The 19,009-nt window shown below is 61.2% G+C and overlaps 1 protein-coding gene across 1 annotated transcript; it reads left to right on the forward strand.

Moving 5' to 3' along the window:
• The first annotated feature begins 662 nt into the window (after positions 1 to 662).
• On the forward strand, positions 663 to 18,907 carry Erbb2 (erb-b2 receptor tyrosine kinase 2). The gene is made up of 27 exons (XM_004859487.4): positions 663 to 879; positions 6,094 to 6,245; positions 7,140 to 7,353; positions 7,936 to 8,070; positions 8,390 to 8,458; positions 8,568 to 8,683; positions 8,768 to 8,909; positions 9,820 to 9,939; positions 10,033 to 10,159; positions 10,967 to 11,040; positions 11,127 to 11,217; positions 11,350 to 11,549; positions 11,785 to 11,917; positions 11,993 to 12,083; positions 12,697 to 12,857; positions 14,164 to 14,211; positions 15,514 to 15,652; positions 15,738 to 15,860; positions 15,956 to 16,054; positions 16,183 to 16,368; positions 16,461 to 16,616; positions 16,728 to 16,803; positions 16,943 to 17,089; positions 17,174 to 17,271; positions 17,377 to 17,565; positions 17,796 to 18,048; positions 18,130 to 18,907. The coding sequence occupies exons 1-27, from the start codon at positions 807 to 809 to the stop codon at positions 18,477 to 18,479; spliced, it is 3,762 nt and encodes a 1,253-aa protein (XP_004859544.2). The 5' UTR covers positions 663 to 806; the 3' UTR covers positions 18,480 to 18,907.
• The last annotated feature ends 102 nt before the right edge of the window (positions 18,908 to 19,009 follow it).

Raw genomic sequence — 19,009 nt, forward strand, 5'->3', positions numbered from 1 at the left:
CAGGGGAATAAAACGTAACAAAAGGAATGAATGGGGCGCTGAGAGCCCCCTTAAAGGCACAGGAAGCGGGTCCTTCCAAGGCTCTTCCACTTGGCTCTCTCCTCCCAGATTTGTGGACCCATTTATGATCATTCTTTTCAGGCTGGAGGGACCCCAAAGACTCGAGATGGGAGTCCGGGGAGACACAAGTCGGACACAACACATCCCCCAGCCCTTGATGTCGTGGATGTCCGTGACTAGTTGGGGATGCCACGGGGAATAATATATATATTTTTTGAGATAGGATCTCCCTATGCGGTTTAGGCTGGCCTTGAACTCACTGGGATCCTCCTCCTGCCTCAGCCTCAGGAGTGCTGGGATTATAGGCAGGCACCACTACGCTCGGCTATTAGATATTAAAAAAAATAGGCACGGGATAGAGTAGAATGCAAACTGCCCAGGAATGTTTAAACTACAACCTGAGGCTGCGGGACAGTCTGGCCCTCGCTCCCAGCGGAGAGCGGGCCGAGGACCACCGTCCTCGGCGTTCAGGGCTCCTCCCCGCGCTCGGGCGGGACTCGCGGGCGGGCGGGGCGGGGGCGGGAGCGGGAGCGGGGCGGCCCCTCCCTGGGCGCTGGAATGCGCGGGGGGCGGGGCGGAGGCTCCAATCCCGGCGGCGGCGGCGCAGGCGGAGGGGGAGGGGAGCTGGCGAGTGCGTCCGGCCGGAGTCGGAGCTGAGATTCCGCGCGGGACGCGCACCCCAACTCCGATCCCCGCGCCCCGCCCGGCCCCGCGCGCGCCATGGGGCCCGGGCCGCGCTGAGCGCCATGGAGCTGGCGGCCTGGTGCCGCTGCGGGCTCCTCCTCGCCCTGCTGCCCGCCGCTGCCGCGGGCACCCAAGGTGGGTTTCGGGCGCGCCCCGGGTCCCCCAGATCGCCGGCGCGGGGGGGGGGGGGCGTCGCTGTGTGCGCGCCCGCCCGGGCGGAGACGGAGAGGGACCAAGTTCCCGGAGCCGGCGGAAAGTTCTGCGAGCGCTCGAAAGTTTCTCTGAGCGTTGCGCTGCGCTGCGGGTGCGCGCGTCGCCTCGGATCCTTCTCGCTGGCCCGGAGCTTTGGGGTCCTCGGCAGCCTCCTCCTGCGGAGCGGGCTGCGCCGGATTCCCGGGGTCCTTGACCTCACCGTCCGCCCGGGTTGTTTCCCCGGCTCCAGGCCCGGCTGGAGGAGGGGGCGCTGGGGAGGCGACCTGTCCCGCGGATCCGGGAGCAGGGGTGGCCGGGGCCGGGGTGCACACGGTGGCCTCCAGCCGGGGGCCTGGGGGGGGGGTTGGCATTTGTTTGGAACGCATTTCTTAGGGATTTGGGTGCTGTGGGAGCCCCCCCACCCCCCAGCGTTGAGGATGGAACCCAGAGCTTCGCACCGTGCCCCTGAGCTGCACCCCCGGGCCTGTTAGGAACAAATTTCTTTAGGGCCAACCTAAGGACAGTGCGCTTCGGGACCATGGGGCATAGCTTTGCTGTTCCAAGCTTTGTCCCGAAAAGCAGTGAGGGCAGATGGGGTACCCAGCGGCCGGCCTGGGGCACCGCCTCCTCCTGGCGCTGTGGGGGCAGGGTGGCCAGGGCGGGCAGTGTGTACCCTGACGCGTCTGTCGCTCTGTCCCAGGCATGCACTCTGCTGGGCCACCCTGCCCGGCGCCTGTGTAGGGTTTTGCCTGCAGATCTTCGGGGCACCCTAGCGAAAGTACTATTCACACCCCCATTTTCCGGGTGCAGACCTGGGGTTGATGAGGTTAAGTGACAGCCAGGAAGCTGTGGGGCACAGTTGGGACCCCAGGCGGTGACTGCAGACCACACGTTAGAAATCACGACATCAGTTTCCCCGGCACAATGGGGACGCTGTGCCCGCGATCCATGAGTTTCAGGGGAGACCAAGTGAGTGTGTGTGGGAGCAGTGGGTGGTCCCCATGGGTCAGGAGCCGGGGGAGGAGCTGGGTGTCACGGTGTCTGTGTCACCCGGGCCCCTGGGTGGTGTCCCTGTGTGTCGGAGGCTGCCGGTCCGGGCCGAGGTGTGAGGTCTGTGTGTTTGTGTCTGAGCTTTGTGTTGCCAAACAGCAGCCCCTCCCTGCTGACTTGGGGACCCAGGCTGAACTCTGCCCTCCCTGGGAACTCCCTCAAGGTGCTGGGCAGAGCTGCAGTAAACAGTGGGAGGAGGCGGCCCTTCACCTCGTAGGGAGCCCATCCTGCCCCTCCCTGTTTCCCAGGCCTGGGCGGCTTCACCTCTGACCCTCTGAGGAGCTGGGCGAGGCTGGGCCGGCTTCACCCGCTTCACCTTGGCCCAGGGCTGCAGAGCTGAGGTGGGGATCCTGCAGGGCACTGCGGTGCAGAGAGGGACCGTTGTCCTGCCCACCCAGCCACCTGCAGTGCCCCTGGCTGGGGCAGGAGGGGAAGGCAGAGGGGCAGAATTTCCACAGGCCCTTAGAGGTCAAGGTTTTCGGAATTGCAGCCAACGCATCCTTTCACGTCGCAGAGCTGGATTCTCCCAACAGCCGCCTTCCCTCTTTCCTACGCAGGGAAAGTGCTCACCTTAATATTTGAGAAAAAAGGATTGTAAAGAGAGAAATTATAGAAAAATGCATTGGTACCGAAGTGAAGTGAAAAGCACTTCGAGTTTTCTCCTGGCTCAGGAGCACCCCTGTGCATCCTGATTTTGACCCCATTTTGCCTGACCTTTTTTTAAATTTTGATGGTACCGCCGATTGAACTTGGGACCTTGCACGCCGGCCCTGCCTTAGCTTCTAAAGAAACTTGCATAGTGTACTTCCTATGCGCCCGCTCCCCTCTGCCCTTCCTGTCATGGAGGTGGCAGACTAGAAAAAGGGGTGCAGAGAAAGAAAGAGGTGCATGGGATCACCCCCGCTTTCCAGTGCTGCCCTGGGAGTCGGGGACTACTTAGGAGGAGGAAGGGCTGGGCAGTGGCTTGGGGACAGCCAGGTGGCCACCTGGAGAAGCACTGTGGTCAGAGCAAGGCTTCCATCCGCTTGTCCCCGCTGCAGAAGGTGGGTCTGGTCCCGGGTCCTCTCCCTTCCTGTCTGGCCCATGCCTGGCTGGCGTGGCTGTGGATGGAGGACAGGGGTCAGACGGAGGCCTGCGGGTGAATGGCGCTGCTGGGGAGCGCCCCTGGGTGGTGGGCGAACTATCGGAAGAGAGCAGGGCTTGGTGGGGGGAGCAGGACTTGGTAGGGCTGACGTCTGTGTAGCCACGGCTCTGTTTACAAAGCCTAGTGGTGTTTACAGACTGCTTCTCATTTAACGCTTGCTCTTGGTCCTCCACGGGGGGACAGGAGCGCTGGTGGCCCAGTTGAGGTCAGTAAACAGAGCGTGCCTGCGGGTCTGAGGGAGGAAACTGAGTCAGATTCCTCTCCCAGACCCGCAGGCACGCTCTGACTGACAGGGTCCCCGGGTGAATGGCTCAGCCAGGGTTTGGTCCAATGCCCGGAGCGCAGGCCCTGGTGAGACCCGGCTCCATAGGCCAGGGGTCTGTGGCAGGGGGGTCTTGGTGTCCCTCGTGCGGCTCTGGGCCCCAGCTCAGGAAGAGGGGACGCTGGAGTTGCAGGGGCTTCCCTGGGGTGTGCGTGAGACCAGAGGAAGTATTGGCTTTCATGCACTAGCAAGCGGGGTGCTGGGGCCGAGGCCGGAGGGGAGGGGAGGCGCCACCCAGGGGCCCTGAGCAATGGCCACCGAAGCCCAGCGGGGGCACCATACAGTGTGTGACCCACCCAGGCACAGTGATGGATACCGTGATCTCGATGGATCCTCTAGGTTTGCACACTCTTAAGATTTTTTGTTTGTTTTTTGGTACCGGGGATCGAACTCCGGTCCTTGTGCTTGCGCAGCAGGGGGCGAAACCACTGAGCTAAATCCCCGGCCCGATTTTTTGTTTTTGAGACAGGGTCTTGCTAGGTAGTCCAGGTTGGCGTAGAACTCGCAGCAATCCTCCTGCCTCAGCCTGCTGAGTGCTTGGATTACAGACGTGTGTCACCAAGCCTGGCTGCCTTGGATATTCTTGTCTGGACCTCATTCATTCATTTGTTCATTCATTCAGGAGACACGTACACGGCTCTCGCTGTCTTTGCCCCGGAGTTGGAGGGTGGGGGTCCGTAGGGACAGGTGTCCCCTGTGTGGAGTTAGGACCTTCTGCCCCTCACCGATAGGTGACGGGAGATTGGTAAGGAGGTGGGGAGCAGGCCGGGGTGTCAAGAAAACCTGCTGGGGTGGTGGCAGGTCTTGGGGGACCGAGTTTACCACTGCCGGCAAACACTAAGTCTGACTTCAAGGCATCCACCACTCAGGTAAACAAACTCGTGCACCGGGGCAGGGCCACCGCCCTCTGACCTCTGGCCCAGCCTGGAGCCCACGTGTTTGTTGCTGGCTTTGGGAGAGTCGGTGAGTGAGTGTGGGTTTGTGCGGGGTGAGGCTGTTTGTCTGTGTGTGTAGTTAGGCCTCCTGGAAAGAACGAGTGCCCGAAGTCAGCCGGACCTGAGTTCAAGTCCTGCCTCCGTGGCTCCCAAGCTTTCCAGGTTGGGCTGGTCACCTGACCCTGCCGGCTGCAGTTTCTCTCTTTGAGAAATAGAGGTGTCAGCCCCTGGCCCTGGAGCAGGGGGCTGGCTCAGGAGCCCTGGTCCCTGCCGCTGTTGTTTTCCGATCTCCTGGCTGCTACAGCGGAGTCAGTTGGAGGTGCTGGCCGCAGAGGTTGGGCTCCCTGTCCCCAGCCTGGCCAGGGCCTGGGTCTGGGCTGGAGACAGCTGTGCCTATAAAGCAGCTGAAGCTGGAGGCTGGGGGAGGTCCTGGCAGCGGATTTATTTTGGGCCTGGCTGCCACCCGGGCTCCTGTTTCTCTTGGGAGCCTGCGGGGGAGGGGCGGGGAGGGCAGGGGGTGCTGGGCAGGCAGCCTGGCGGGGGCCCGGGTGCTGGCCCCTCCATCCCAGAGATGGACCTGCATTTACCCTGGGCTTTCCGCTCCTTCCGTCTGCTCAGGGTGGGGACAGAAACCACTGTGGTGATGCTGGGAGGCCACTGGCATGTGGCCCTCGGCAGAGACAGCAGCCCGGGACTGCCCTCCAGCCTGCCCCCGCTCCCCGGAGGCAGGGGTGTCTGTGTGCCCCTAGGATTTGACCGCAGACTCCAGGCCGCCTGACTTCAGGTCTCCAAGCCAGTTACTGTGTCCCTCATCTGCAGAGTCCTGGGAGGTGGGGCGGTGCCCGGCTGGAAATCTGGGGCCGGGCATCTGTGGGCCTGTGAATCCCAGGTGCACCCCCAGCCTCCTGGGCAAGACGTGTCGGATGATTCATCTTCTCACCAGGGCAGAAAAACAAGTTCAGCTGGGTGCTTTATAATCTCCCCGGATGGCAGGCCCGGTGCTAGCTGGCACCCAGAGACCCTCGCAGGGGCGTCTGTCCCTGAAGCGGGTTTGGGCTTGGTGGGGCGCTCGTGGTCAGGGGCTGAGCTGCAGGTGTGGCGCTTCCTGTTGAAGCCCCGTGGCTGCTGGCTGGTGCCAGGCAGGCACCCAGGGGGAGGTTGTGGTGTGGGTTCTGCCAGCTGGTTCTGGAGCCTTGCCCTGTGGAGGTGGCCAGGGTGAGGCGCTAGGCCAGGAAGCTCCCCGCCCTCACCCTGGCCCGGAGCTGCAGTGCCAGGGCGTGTCCCTCCAGGGGGGGACCAGGTCCCTTGTGCCCCAGCTGTACCTCTGCTGACCCCCTCCTGCCCGCTCTGGGTGGCATCGTGGGATGGGCGCCCGTGTGGGAGGTGGGCGTGCGGGTGTTGGAATGGCGTGGGGAGAAGGCTCAGGAGACCCAGAGGACTCGTGACTCATCCTTGCCTCTCTTGGGGGATTTTTACCCTTGGCTCTGTCAGGCCTCTAGGACAAAGCCATGCTTTCTCTGCCCCTGTCCCTGCCCCTGCGCTGGTGGACACCCCAAGAGCCTCACTTGCTGGGCTCCTCTGGGTGGGCAGCCGGGTGCCTCCGGTGACCCCAAAGCTTCTTCCTGCCATGGGCAGAGGGTGCAGAGAGGCCGCCAGGTGGGTACAGGCTCCCGGCAGCGTCCCGACCCCTCTGTCCCTCCCACCAGTGTGCACAGGCACCGACATGAAGCTGCAGCTGCCCACCAGCCCCGAGACCCACCTGGAGATGCTCCGCTACCTCTACCAGGGCTGCCAGGTGGTGCAGGGGAACCTGGAGCTCACCTACCTGCCTGCCGATGCCAGCCTGTCCTTCCTGCAGGTGAGGCCCGGCCGAGCCCTCCTGGTTCCCCAACCAGGAAGTCCTTGCTGATGCCTAGCCTCGAGGCTGGCTGTGGGCATCTTTGGGTGGGATGCCTCTGTGTTTCTGCTACGTTTTTTGTGGTGGTCGTGTGCTTTTTGTTTCTGTTTTGTTTTTGAGACAGTGTCGTGATGTATCTCAGATTGGCCTCGAACTCATGGCGATCCTCCTGCCTCAGCCTCCTGAGGGCTGGGATGATAGGCGTGTGCCACCACGCCCGGGTCTCTGCTCAGTTTTGTGCTCCCTACCAGCACAGTCACCTCCCCCTGCCCATCTGTCACGGTCCCTCACTGTCCCTTAACTCACTGAGCCTTAGTTTCTCTCTATATGGGGACCAACCAGCCTCCTGGGACCCATGGGGAAGGTGAGAAGTGTCTGTGGGAGTATGGAGGAGATGGGCTGGCTGGATTGTGTCCCTGGGCTGCAGACCCTGCCGCAGTGCATTGCTCCATTTGTCACCTGTGGACCCCGTGCGGGCCTGGCCTTTTACAGACAGGAAACTGAGATGCAGGGGGTGGGGGGCTTGCTATTGCTCCCTGCCACTGTATTTCGCGATCACAATAGAATCTGGTGCAGCCTGCTGGGGAGCAGCCTCCATCTTGTTTTTATTGTTGTTGAGACAAGGCCTGGCTATGTAGCACAGGCTGGTCTTGAACTCACTATGTAGCCCAGACTGGCTGTGGTCAACTCATGGAGATCCTCCTGCCCCAGCCTCCTGAATGCCTGGATTATGGGTGTGCACCACCACTTGGGGGCTGGGGCCTTGCCCAAGGTCCCCAGCACGCAACTCTGGAGGCCTTGGGGCCATGGCCATCTGGGCCCAGCTGCGCCTCATCACTGCCCCTGTAACCCTAGGACATTCAGGAGGTGCAGGGCTACCTGCTTATCGCACACAACCAAGTGAGGCAGATCCCACTGCAGAGGCTGCGGATTGTGCGGGGCACCCAGCTCTTCGAGGACAGCTACGCCTTGGCTGTGCTGGACAACAGGGACCCTGTGGACAGCACCACCCTGGCCCCGGGGGCTGCCCCAGGAGGACTTCGGGAGCTGCAGCTCCGGAGTCTCACAGGTGGCCTGGGCGTCACTGAAACCTTCTTTGCTCCTGGGAGCTGCAGGAGCCAACATGTTCCAGGCCCTGGGCTCCAGCCTCGGTGTGGGTTCCTAGCAAAAACAAGAACAAAAACAAAAAGAAAGAAAAAAGAAAAAAATTGCCTTCCTTTGGGGAAGTCACCACGCGCACCAGCGTAATTAAGCCTTACAGTGTGGGCTGGGGTTTTGGGGATCGTCCTGCCTCAGCCTCCCAAGGGCTGGAGTGACAGGTGTGTGCCACCATGTGCAGGTCTAGGGCCTCTTTGATGTTATTTTAAAATTAAATTTTACTTTTTTTGGGCTGGGGATTTAGCTCAGTGGTTCCACTGCCTGCCTTGAAAGCTAAGGACCCGAGTTCGATCTCCGGTACCAAAAAAAAAAAAAAAATTTTTACTTTTTTTGTTGTGCTGGGGACGGAGCCCAGGGCCTATGCATGCTGGCAGGTGCTTTAACCTAGGGGCCCAGGGCGAGGGGAGGAAGGGGGCACCCTGTCCCATGAACGTGCACCCAGATGTCCCCTTGCTCTGGGTGCTGTGGGCCCTGACCAGTGCCTGCTCCACAGAGATCCTGAAGGGAGGCGTCCTGATCCAGCGGAACCCCCAGCTCTGCCACCAGGACACCGTTCTGTGGAGGGACATCTTCCATAAGAACAGCCGTCTGGCCCCCGTGCAGGTGGACACCAACCGCTCGCGGGCCTGTAAGCCACTCCGCACACCCGCCTCACCACCACCCTGTCCCTTGTCCCTTTTCAGGCCGTCCTGCTGCTTTGTCTCGCTTTGTCTCTTCCATTTCTTTTCTCCCTCTGCCCCTCCCCCCCGCCCCCTGCTGCTGCCTCTGGGCTTAGAGAGCCCTTCTTCAGGGTTGTTGTGTAGCGGCGCAGGCTGGCCTCAAGCTTGTGGTGATCCTCCTGCCTCAGCCTCCCGAGTGCTGGGATGACAGACATGCACCACGACGCCTGGTGCGCACCGCTGCCCTGTGCCCCAGCGCCCACTGCCTCTCTCTGCCTCTGTCCCCAGGCCCACCCTGCTCCCCAGCCTGCAGAGCCCCCTACTGCTGGGGGGGAAGCACCCAGGACTGTCAGAGCCGTGAGTCCGGGGCTGGCCGGGGTGCAGGGCGACTGGGGGCCAGGTAGCTGCCCGGGGCAGGATGTCCCCGGGCATCCTGCCTGTCCTTACCCTGCCCTTTGGCCAACAGTGACGCGCACGGTGTGTGCTAGTGGCTGTGCTCGCTGCAAGGGCCCGCAGCCCACCGACTGCTGTCACGAGCAGTGTGCCGCAGGCTGCACGGGCCCCAAGCACTCCGACTGCCTGGTACGCGCCCTGCGAGGGGTGGGCACCCTGCCTGGCACTGCCCTTTGCCCTGGGACTCAGGGTGAACAACTGCCTGTCCCCCAGGCCTGCCTGCACTTCAACCACAGTGGCATTTGTGAGCTGCACTGCCCGGCCCTGGTCACCTACAACACGGACACCTTTGAGTCCGTGCCCAACCCCGAGGGCCGCTACACCTTCGGCGCCAGCTGTGTGACCACCTGTCCCTGTGAGTGCCTCAGTGGGTGGACAGGAGCACATGGGCACTGTGTCCCTTATCTTGGAGGCTGGGCCTGAGCTGCCTGGTTTGGAGCAGGTGGCACTTACGTGGCGTGCCACCTTGTTGTTGTGCCTCAGTTTCCTTATCTGTAAAATCGGAGCCAGGTGTGGTGGCGCATACTTGTCATCCCAGCACTGGGGAGGCTGAGGCAGGAGGATCACTGCGAGTTCAAGGCCAGCCTGGGCTACACAGCGAGACTTTGTCTCCAAAACAAAACAAATAATAATTTATTATAGCATTACCTAGGTTGGCGTTACTTTACCGTGAGTTTTTTTTCCCCTCTCAACAATTATGAATGGGCTGGGGATTTAGCTCAGTGGTTCTGCCGCCTGCCTCAAAAGTGCTAGGTCCTGAGTTCAATCCCTGGTACCAAAAAACAAAAACAAAAACAATTATCAATCTAAGAAGATTAGGGTAAATGGTTTTCTAGATTAAATCTCACTTTCGAGTTTGTATTTGCTTAAAGGGACACAATAACATTACAGTTGTGTTTACCCTGTTCGGAGACATACTAAGTGGTTGTTACTGTTTTCTATACAGCATACGACAAAAAGCTATTCCCCCCAAAAGTGCTGACCGATATTACAATTTAATGGTTCTATTATTGATGGTTTAAATTTCACTTTACTGAGAAATATAAAAATGCAATTAATATTTAATGCGCCTCACCCCATTCTTATTATTCACTTTGAGATAGGGCCTCCCTAAGTCAATGATGAAAACCCAACAGTGCTCATCACACGAGCTCGGTGTGAGGAACAAAGGAGCGTCCAGTAGGAGCACCGACTACCCAGGCCTGACGGTGCAGGTCTCGGGTGTGCAAGGCAGGGCGCATGGACACACATCCCTGTCCCCGCAGACAACTACCTCTCCACGGACGTGGGCTCCTGCACCCTGGTCTGTCCGCTGAACAACCAGGAGGTGACAGCAGAGGATGGAACCCAGCGCTGTGAGAAGTGCAGCAAGCCGTGCGCCCGAGGTGCCCGCCCTGTGCCGCCCCCGTCCCCCGCGTCGCCCCGTCCCCTGCAGCCGCCGCGCAGGTCAGGCTGAGCCCCTGCCTCCCACCCCGCAGTGTGCTACGGGCTGGGCATGGAGCACCTTCGGGCTAGCAGGGCCGTCACCAGCGCCAACATCCAGGAGTTCGCCGGCTGCAAGAAGATCTTCGGGAGCCTGGCGTTCTTGCCCGAGAGCTTTGAGGGGTGAGAGTGGGCGGGGCCGCTGGGGGACAGAGGTGGAGGCCAGGAGGGCAAGGAGGCAGGGGGAGGCTGGGAGCCAGGCCGGGCCGGGCTCTGCGAGTGAACGGGCTCGGGTGGTGGTCAGAGCGTGAAGACAGTCAGATTGTCCTGAGGTCACCCCAGGCCGCTTCTCTCCTAAGAGCTTCCTATGGAAAGGACCCAAATAGACGCCAGTAGGTGAATGGGTTTAGAAATGGTGATTTATCCGTAAGTGGAATCCCCAGCAACAGCAAGAAATGAATTTCTGGTAGGGCTGGGCGTGGTCCTAGCACTCAGGAAGCTGAGGCAGGAGGATCACCGAGAGTTCCAGGCCAGCCTGGCTTACATAGTGAGTTCAGAGCCAGCCTGAACTACCAGCCAGACCCTGTCTCAAAAGGTACACAAACAAAAACTGGTAACGCCGAGGACATCGCCTGGCAGGTACTGAGTGCTCCTGATGTTAGCTTTTATCCCGCCTACTCCACCTAGTCCACCTATTCCGGGTAGGTGAGCCCCGTCTGCTGTCAGTCACTTGTGCCAATTTCAGTTTTTGCTCCGAAGAGCAGTCCTGCCTTGTGCCTGCCCCTGGCGACTGCCGCTGTCTCTTTGGGCCACATTCCTAGAAGTAAGATTTCAAGATCAAAGACACAAGTGCTGTTTTCACAGATGCTGCCAAACCAGGGCTGGGCACCGCTGGGCCCAGTGGGCAGAAGGTCAAAGTGAAGGAGCCATGGGGTGTGGCTAGGGGTGGCGTGGCCCTGCTGACCCTCCTGACCCTCCTGATCCTTCCAGGGACCCCGCCTCCAACACAGCGCCCCTGCAGCCCACGCAGCTCAGCGTGTTCGAGACCCTGGAGGAGATCACAGGTGGGTGCTGCCCCCGCGTCCTGCTTACAGTGGCTGGGCTGTCCCTGCCTGGCCCCGGAACCCCTAGCCACTCCTTCTGCCCACAGGTTACCTGTACATCTCCGCATGGCCGGAAACCATGCAGGACCTAGGTGTCTTCCAGAATCTGCGAGTCATCCGGGGGCGCATTCTGCACAAGTAAGAACCTAAGAACCTAAGAACCGGGAGACCGAAAGGGGGGACCCGCATCCTCAGGGACAGCCCAGAGAGGGGGCAGGAGGTTGGGGCCAGGGTTGCGCCCCCCGAAGCTGAGACCCCCCTCCTCCACAGCGGTGCCTACTCGCTCACCCTACAAGGGCTGGGCATCCGCTGGCTGGGGCTGCGCTCGCTGAGGGAGCTGGGCAGCGGGCTGGCCCTGGTCCACCACAATCCCCGCCTGTGTTTCGTGCACACGGTGCCCTGGGACCAGCTCTTCCGGAACCCGCACCAGGGCCTGCTCCACAGTGGCAACCGGCCAGAAGTTGAGTGCGGTAAGGTGGAGGCCGGGCGCTGCAGGCAGCGGCAAAGCACCTGGCTCTGGCCCGCGAGGGCTTGGGCACGGCTTCCACCTGGGTCCTCCACACCGCCTTGGCATCCCGGCTCCCTTCCCTCTGCTCGGAATCTCAGCACTCCTCCCCTCCCCGCATGGCCTGGCACCTGTCCCCTGGTTCTCCGGGGGCCTAGGGTCTCCTCTGAGAGTCCCCTGTGACCCCCTCTTTGCTGCAGCTGCGGAGGACCTGGCCTGCAACTCGCTGTGTGCCCACGGGCACTGCTGGGGGCCGGGCCCCACCCAGTGTGTCAACTGCAGCCACTTCCTCCGGGGCCAGGAGTGTGTGGAGCAGTGCCACATCCTGCAGGGGTATGTGGGGCCACGTGGGGGTGTCGGAGGGGACACGGGCATCCCCCAGGCTCCTCACTGCCACCCCTTCCCCAGGCTGCCCCGGGAGTATGTGAGCGACAGGCATTGCCTGCGGTGCCACCCTGAGTGCCAGCCCCAGAATGCCTCCGTGACCTGCTTTGGATTGGTGAGGTGCTGGGGGGCTCAGCACTGGGGGTGGGGTGCACAGATGGGGACCCCTCAGGGCTCGGTGGGTTAGCGAGAAGCTCAGACCCAGATGTCGGGAGGGGAACAGGGAGTCCAGGTGTGGGGACTGCCTGGCACGGGTGCTGGGCCTGGGCCTGGGCCTGGGGTGGTGACATGGACCCAGGGAGGCCTGCATTCGGCCTTTGTGTGGCCGTCCACACCCGTGACGCAGGGTCTCGGCTACTTGGGTTCAAATCCAACCTCAGTTTCTTGTTGCGTGGAGAATGTTGCAATCATACCTGCCTGGTCAGGGTGTGGTGGGAAGGGAATTAAATAGGGTTTGGCACGGCGCCTGGGCACCAAAAAGCCTTCCGTGTAATAGCTGTCATCCCTCTCTGTCACACCCTAGATGGTGCACGTCCCCTCTAGGCAGCCTTCTGGTTCCCAGGTCAAAGCTGCCACTCAGGATCCTGACTGGAAGGGGGGGGGCTGGGGGGCAAGGTGTCTGTTCCGGGAGCGGGTAGACTGCTGAGGAGCGGCTCGGGGAGGAGAAGGGCACTGAGCCTGCTTCCCGGGCTGTTGGTGCCAACCCCACGCCTGACCATCCCCCCCAGGAGGCCGACCAGTGCGTAGCCTGTGCCCACTACAAGGACCCTCCTCTGTGTGTGGCCCGCTGCCCCAGTGGCGTGAAGCCCGACCTCTCCTACATGCCCATCTGGAAGTTCCCGGATGAGGAGGGCACGTGCCAGCTGTGCCCAATCAACTGCACGCACTCGTGAGTGAGGGGGAAGGCTTTCCTGGAAGAATCCTGTCTCAGGTTCTAACTGTCAGAGGGGAAAACTACTTTCACTTTCTTTTCCCTGGAACTTAATTGTTCTTTTTTCCAATCACAAAAAGTAACATGTTAAACATTCAAATTGCTGGGCGTGGTGGTGCACTCCTGTGATCCCAGCACTTAGGAGGCTGAGGCAGGAGGGTCACTGCGAGTTCGAGGCCAGCCTGAATTACTAGCGAGACCCTGTCTCAAAAAACTGAACAAACAAAAAATTAAATTGACACACAATTTCATATTAATTTATTCATATTAATTCATTCATATTACTTCTGTCTTTGTATTAATACTTTGGAGGCCGGGGATTTAGCTCAGTGGTCTCGCCACCTGCTGCGCAAGCGCAAGAACCCCAGTTCGATTCCCCAGTACCAAAAAAAACACAAACTTTGGGATATTTTCCCTTCTTTTTATTTATTTATTTATTTATTTATTTATTGGTACTGGGGTTGAACTTGGGTCCTTGTGCTTGTAAGGCAGGAGGCGGCTATTTTTAATTTTTTTGAGGATACTTACCAAGGATTGAACTCCAGACCTTTGCACTGAGCTATATCCCTAGTCCTCCTTTAATTTATTTTTTTTAATTAATTAATTTATTTTTTGGTACCGGGGATCAAACTCGGGACCTTGCGGTTTCGAGGCAGGCACCAGAACCACTGAGCTAAATCCCCAGCCCTTTTAATTTTTATTCTGAGGCAGGGTCTGGCTGAGTTGCCCAGGTTGGGCTCTAATTTGCCACCTCCCTGCCTCAGCTTTCCAGAGTGCTGGGATTACAGCTGTGCACCACCAAGCCCGGCGGCTTCTGTTTTTTCCCAGTTTGCAGTTCTACTCCCTGAACAAGCACATCCTGTGCATGCTCCCTAGGGTACTGGTGTTGGTGATTAGGGCACACACTAAGAGATGAACTACGAGGTCTGGGATGTTCTGCTGCTGACCAATCGGTTGTTGCTGGGGATCGAACCCAGGGCCTCACATGCAGAGCACCCTCCACCCCTGAGTGCACCCCAGCCTGCATTGTGTAACAGGTGTCACCAGACCATTCAGAGGGGAAATGGAGCTGTTTTATCCCAGACTCCTATGGAAGGAACAGCTGGTGCTCCCACCCGCCAGCCACCCGGGCTCTTGGTTGGAGAGGGCGGGATTGGCCAGTGTGACCTCAGCGAGGCTCTGCCTTTGTGCGTGAAGATAATCCCCGGCCACACCCACAGGGAGGGTGTGGCCGGAGCTGCTGATGCTGCTCTCTCTCCTGCAGCTGCGTGGACCTGGATGACAGGGGCTGCCCGGCGGAGCAGAGAGCCAGGTGGGGTCCCAGGAGGCACCGCAGTGGCCCCCATGCCCCACCCCCATCCCCTGTGGTCACTGCAGACCTGACACTTGCCCCTTCCCAGCCTTTCTTCCACCGGCCTCCCCAGGCAGCTGGGGACAGGAGGGGCAGGCTAAGAGCAGGAGCCGTGGACCCTCACCCAGGAGGAACTTGGTGGCTCTTAGGGACGCAGGCCAAGTTCAGCTCCCTGAAACCAGCTCGATGAAGCAAGAGTGTAGCCACAGCCCTGAAGGATGGGGAATTCCTTTTCTGATACTGGGGGCTGACCCCAGGACCTCTGTACTGACCTACACCCCAGCCTCCCCCCTTTATTCTTTTGAGACAAAGTCTCAATGAGTTCCTAAATTGCCCAGGCTTGGCTCCAGTTTGCAATCCTCGTGCCTCAGCCTCCCAGAGTGCTGGGATGACAGGTGTGCACCACCACACCGGGCTGGATCGGTGATTTCTTACCAGGATGGCAGAGGCTTGTGGAGTCGGTGGCTGTTGAGCCAGGCCTTGAAAGGGGCGCAGATATCTTCCTTGTATTCTTCCCGGGGAGGAACTGCCCGGGGGGCGGGGGGGGGGGCGTTCAGGATCTAGGTTTTGTTAACGGTCTGGTGGGGGCGCTGCTGAGCACGGAGAGATTAAGCCAGAGGAAGCCAGGAAGCTGGAGTCTGGGCAGGGCTGGATTTGGGGGACAGAGGCGTTGACCACCAGGACTCTTGACCACAGGACACGGCTGTCTGGACAGTGGGGAGCTTTGGACAAGGGAGGACAGGCCGGAGCCTGGGCTAGCCGACCTCTGTCCCTGTAGCCAGCAGCCAGGAGAGGTTTGCTGTGTGCCAGTCTGGGCTGGGCAAGGGGCCAGGGGGACAGAGGTGACGAGAATGTCCGCTGAACGCCCAGGAGCTCCCTCTGTCCAGGATGAGCTGGGTCGGGACAGGTGACCCCCCTAGGTGAGCCCGCATGTGTGAGGTGGGACCGGAGGGGGCTCTTGACCTGGTACCCAGCCCTAGCCTCACCCCCAGAGGCCCCAAGATTTTGTGTATGAATAAGCTCCCTGGAAGCCTGAGCTGGGGCCAGGGCCAGAAGACTTGGAGACGGGGCTGCCTGGACTTCACCGAGGAGGCAGTAGGGAGCCATGGCAGGTGTTAGAGTGTGGAAGAAATGGTTCGAGCCAGCGCGTCACCCTTCCCACTTCCCCTTCCAAATGCCAGGGACCTTCAGTCCCTTCACGGGATCTCTGGGAACTCCTGCCCTGGCCCGGCCCCCACCCCTCACCCCGGCTTCTGCCCCCAGCCCTGTGACGTCCATCATCGCGGCCGTGGTGGGCGTCCTGCTCTTCGTGGTCATGTGTGTGGTCATCGGCATCGTCCTCAAGCGGAGGCGGCAGAAGATCCGGAAGTACACCATGCGGAGGCTGCTGCAGGAGACCGAGGTGAGGCGGCCCCCGCTACCCCGGCGCCTGGTCTGGTCCGCAGCCCGCGCGCGCCCGCCTCGCTGACCGCCACGCCCTCCCGCAGCTGGTGGAGCCGCTCACGCCCAGCGGGGCCATGCCCAACCAGGCACAGATGAGGATCCTGAAGGAGACGGAGCTGAGGAAGGTGAAGGTGCTTGGATCCGGAGCTTTCGGCACCGTCTACAAGGTGAGGGGCGGGGCAGGGCCCGGGCTGGCGGAGCGGGGTGGGGGGGTGCGCGGGCCCAAGGGGTGGCCCCGCTCACACAGCCTCCTTCTCCTCAGGGCATCTGGATCCCCGATGGGGAGAACGTGAAGATCCCTGTGGCTATCAAAGTGTTGCGGGAAAACACATCCCCCAAGGCCAACAAGGAAATCTTGGACGTAAGCCCCTCCGCCCCGCGGAGGCGTTCGGGATCCCCCAGCTGCGGTCTTGGCCTTGGCCGGTCTCTAGGATGGGGCGGGGTGTGGGTCTGGGTGTGGCCCCGCCCCTCACGCAGCCCCGCCCCCAGGAAGCCTACGTGATGGCTGGCGTGGGCTCCCCGTACGTGTCCCGCCTCCTTGGCATCTGCCTGACGTCCACCGTGCAGCTGGTGACGCAGCTCATGCCCTACGGCTGCCTCCTGGACCACGTCCGCGAGCACCGCGGGCGCCTGGGCTCCCAGGACCTGCTCAACTGGTGCGTGCAGATCGCCAAGGTAGGCGCTGCGGGGAGCAGGCTTTGCCTGCACCGGGCAGGCGGCCAGTGGCCAGGCGAGTCCCTGCGGTCCACACGGTGCCTCCCGCCCAGGGCATGAGCTACCTGGAGGACGTGCGCTTGGTGCACAGGGACCTGGCTGCCCGCAATGTGTTGGTCAAGAGCCCCAATCACGTGAAGATCACAGACTTCGGGCTGGCGCGGCTGCTGGACATCGATGAGACGGAGTACCACGCGGACGGGGGCAAGGTCGGGGACAGAGGGGGACAGGGAAGGCAGGGCACGGGGTGCACCCCCCAGAGGCCTCTGGGGAGTGCCTCTCCCCACACCCAGTCGGAGGGCTCCCCCTCTGCTCCCCAGGTCCCTATCAAGTGGATGGCGCTGGAGTCCATCCTGCGCCGTCGGTTCACCCACCAGAGCGACGTGTGGAGCTACGGTGCGTGGGCCGGGAGTGGGGAAGACGAGGCGGATCCTGTCCCTCTCCCCCACCACACTGCCAGGCTCCAGGCAGAACCCCAGGCCCATGCACCAGAGCACCCCCTGGTCGCCCATTCTGACGCCAGTCTCCGCCCTAGGGGTGACCGTGTGGGAGCTGATGACTTTTGGGGCCAAACCCTATGACGGGATACCAGCCCGAGAGATCCCCGACCTGCTGGAGAAGGGGGAGCGGCTGCCCCAGCCCCCGATCTGCACCATCGACGTCTACATGATCATGGTCAAATGTGCGTGTGGGAGGGGAGGGTGCGGAGGACAGCAGCACGTGGCCTGGCAGCAGTGCACACTGAGTTCCTTTCCTTCCCACCCAGGTTGGATGATCGACTCCGAGTGTCGGCCGCGATTCCGGGAGCTGGTGGCCGAATTCTCCCGGATGGCCCGGGACCCCCAGCGTTTTGTGGTCATCCAGGTACTGGGCCTTTTCACCCCATAGAGGGTGACAGGCAGGACCCCAAGTGCCCCCCACCTGGTCCCCCTCTGGTCGGGCTGCCTCTTCAGTCTCCTGCCTCCCTAGAATGAGGACCTGGGCTCTGCCAGCCCGCTGGACAGCACCTTCTACCGCTCGCTGCTGGAGGATGATGACATGGGGGACCTGGTGGACGCTGAGGAGTACCTGGTGCCCCAGCAGGGCTTCTTCTGCCCGGACCCCGCCCCGGGGACCACAGGCACAGCCCACCGCAGGCACCGCAGCTCCTCCACCCGGGTCAGTGCCCCGGACACCCAGGCTGGTTGTTTGTCCCTGCCCCATGCACTAGGGTCCCTCTCCCCGATGCCCCCTAACGTCACCCCTCATGGAGACCTTGTGACCCCATCCTCTCCCCCATGACCATGATAGTCACCCCCAAAAGTGACCCTGCCTCTCTCCGGGGGAGTCCCTGTCCGGATCCACAAGTGCCCGTTATGACCCTGTGACAACATTCTCTCTGCTCCCAGAGTGGTGGTGGGGAGCTGACGCTGCGGCTGGAGCCCCCCGAAGAGGAGCCCCCCCGGTCCCCGCTGGCCTCCTCAGAAGGGGCCGGTTCCGATGTGTTTGAGGGCGACCCCGGAATGGGGACAGCCAGGGGGCTCCAGAGCCTCCCCTCACACGACCCCAGCCCCCTGCAGCGGTACAGCGAGGACCCCACGGTCCCCCTGGCCCCAGAGACTGACGGCTACGTCACCCCACTGACCTGCAGCCCCCAGCCTGGTATGAGATGGGGCGGTGGGGACCTTACGGAGGCCAGGGAACACCCTGCTTCCTTTGCCTAACAGTCTTCTGTCCTTTCAGAATATGTCAACCAGCCAGAGCTCCAGCTGAAACCCCCCTTGCCCTTAGAGGGTCCTCTGTCCCCTGTACCACCTGCTGGTGCCACTCTGGAAAGGCCCAAAACTCTCTCCTCTGGGAAGAATGGGGTTGTCAAGGACGTTTTTGCCTTTGGGGGTGCTGTGGAGAACCCTGAGTACTTGGCACCCCGAGGAAGTGCCCAGCCCCACCCTCCGCCCACCTTTAGCCCGGCCTTTGACAACCTCTATTACTGGGACCAGGACCCACCAGAGCAGGGGTCTCCCCCTGGCACCTTTGAAGGGACTCCTACGGCAGAGAACCCTGAGTACCTGGGTCTAGACGTGCCCGTGTGAGCCAGCCAGGAGGCTTGCGTGCCAGGAAACACACTAAGGAACTTCGCTTCTGCTTGGATTCCCAGGCAGCTGAGCAGGGTGCCCCAGCCTGGCCGTGGGAGGGACGGCACCAGACATCTCTGGATTTGGAGCCCTACCCACTGGACCCAGGGGGCTGGTGGCCACCACAGCTGGAGCGTCCTCACCTGAGGCTGCAGCCCTACCCAGCCCTCTTCAGATCCATGGTACTGAACTGAGAAGCTGAGCCAAGGAAAGAAGAGGCCCCATGGGAGTGGCTGAGAACAAGGGTGGCCGCTGGGAGCCTGTCCCTGAGACCCGGCGCCACCCGGAGGAACGGCACCACACCCACGCCCAGACCAATCCCTGTACAGAGTGCTTTTTTGTTTTGTTTTTACTTGGTTTTTTAAAAGATGACATAAGGACTCCGAGGAAGAGTGGCTGTTGTGTGAACGGGGGTGCCCTGGAGATGGGGGGGGTGCCCCTCACACCCACTTTCTCGGTTTGCAGATAGAGTGTGAAAAGCAGCTGGG

The sequence above is a fragment of the Heterocephalus glaber genome, unplaced genomic scaffold (assembly GCF_053883595.1).
Source record: "Heterocephalus glaber isolate CG9 unplaced genomic scaffold, H.glaber_assembly_v1.0 deba00001773, whole genome shotgun sequence".
NCBI lineage: Eukaryota > Metazoa > Chordata > Mammalia > Rodentia > Bathyergidae > Heterocephalus > Heterocephalus glaber.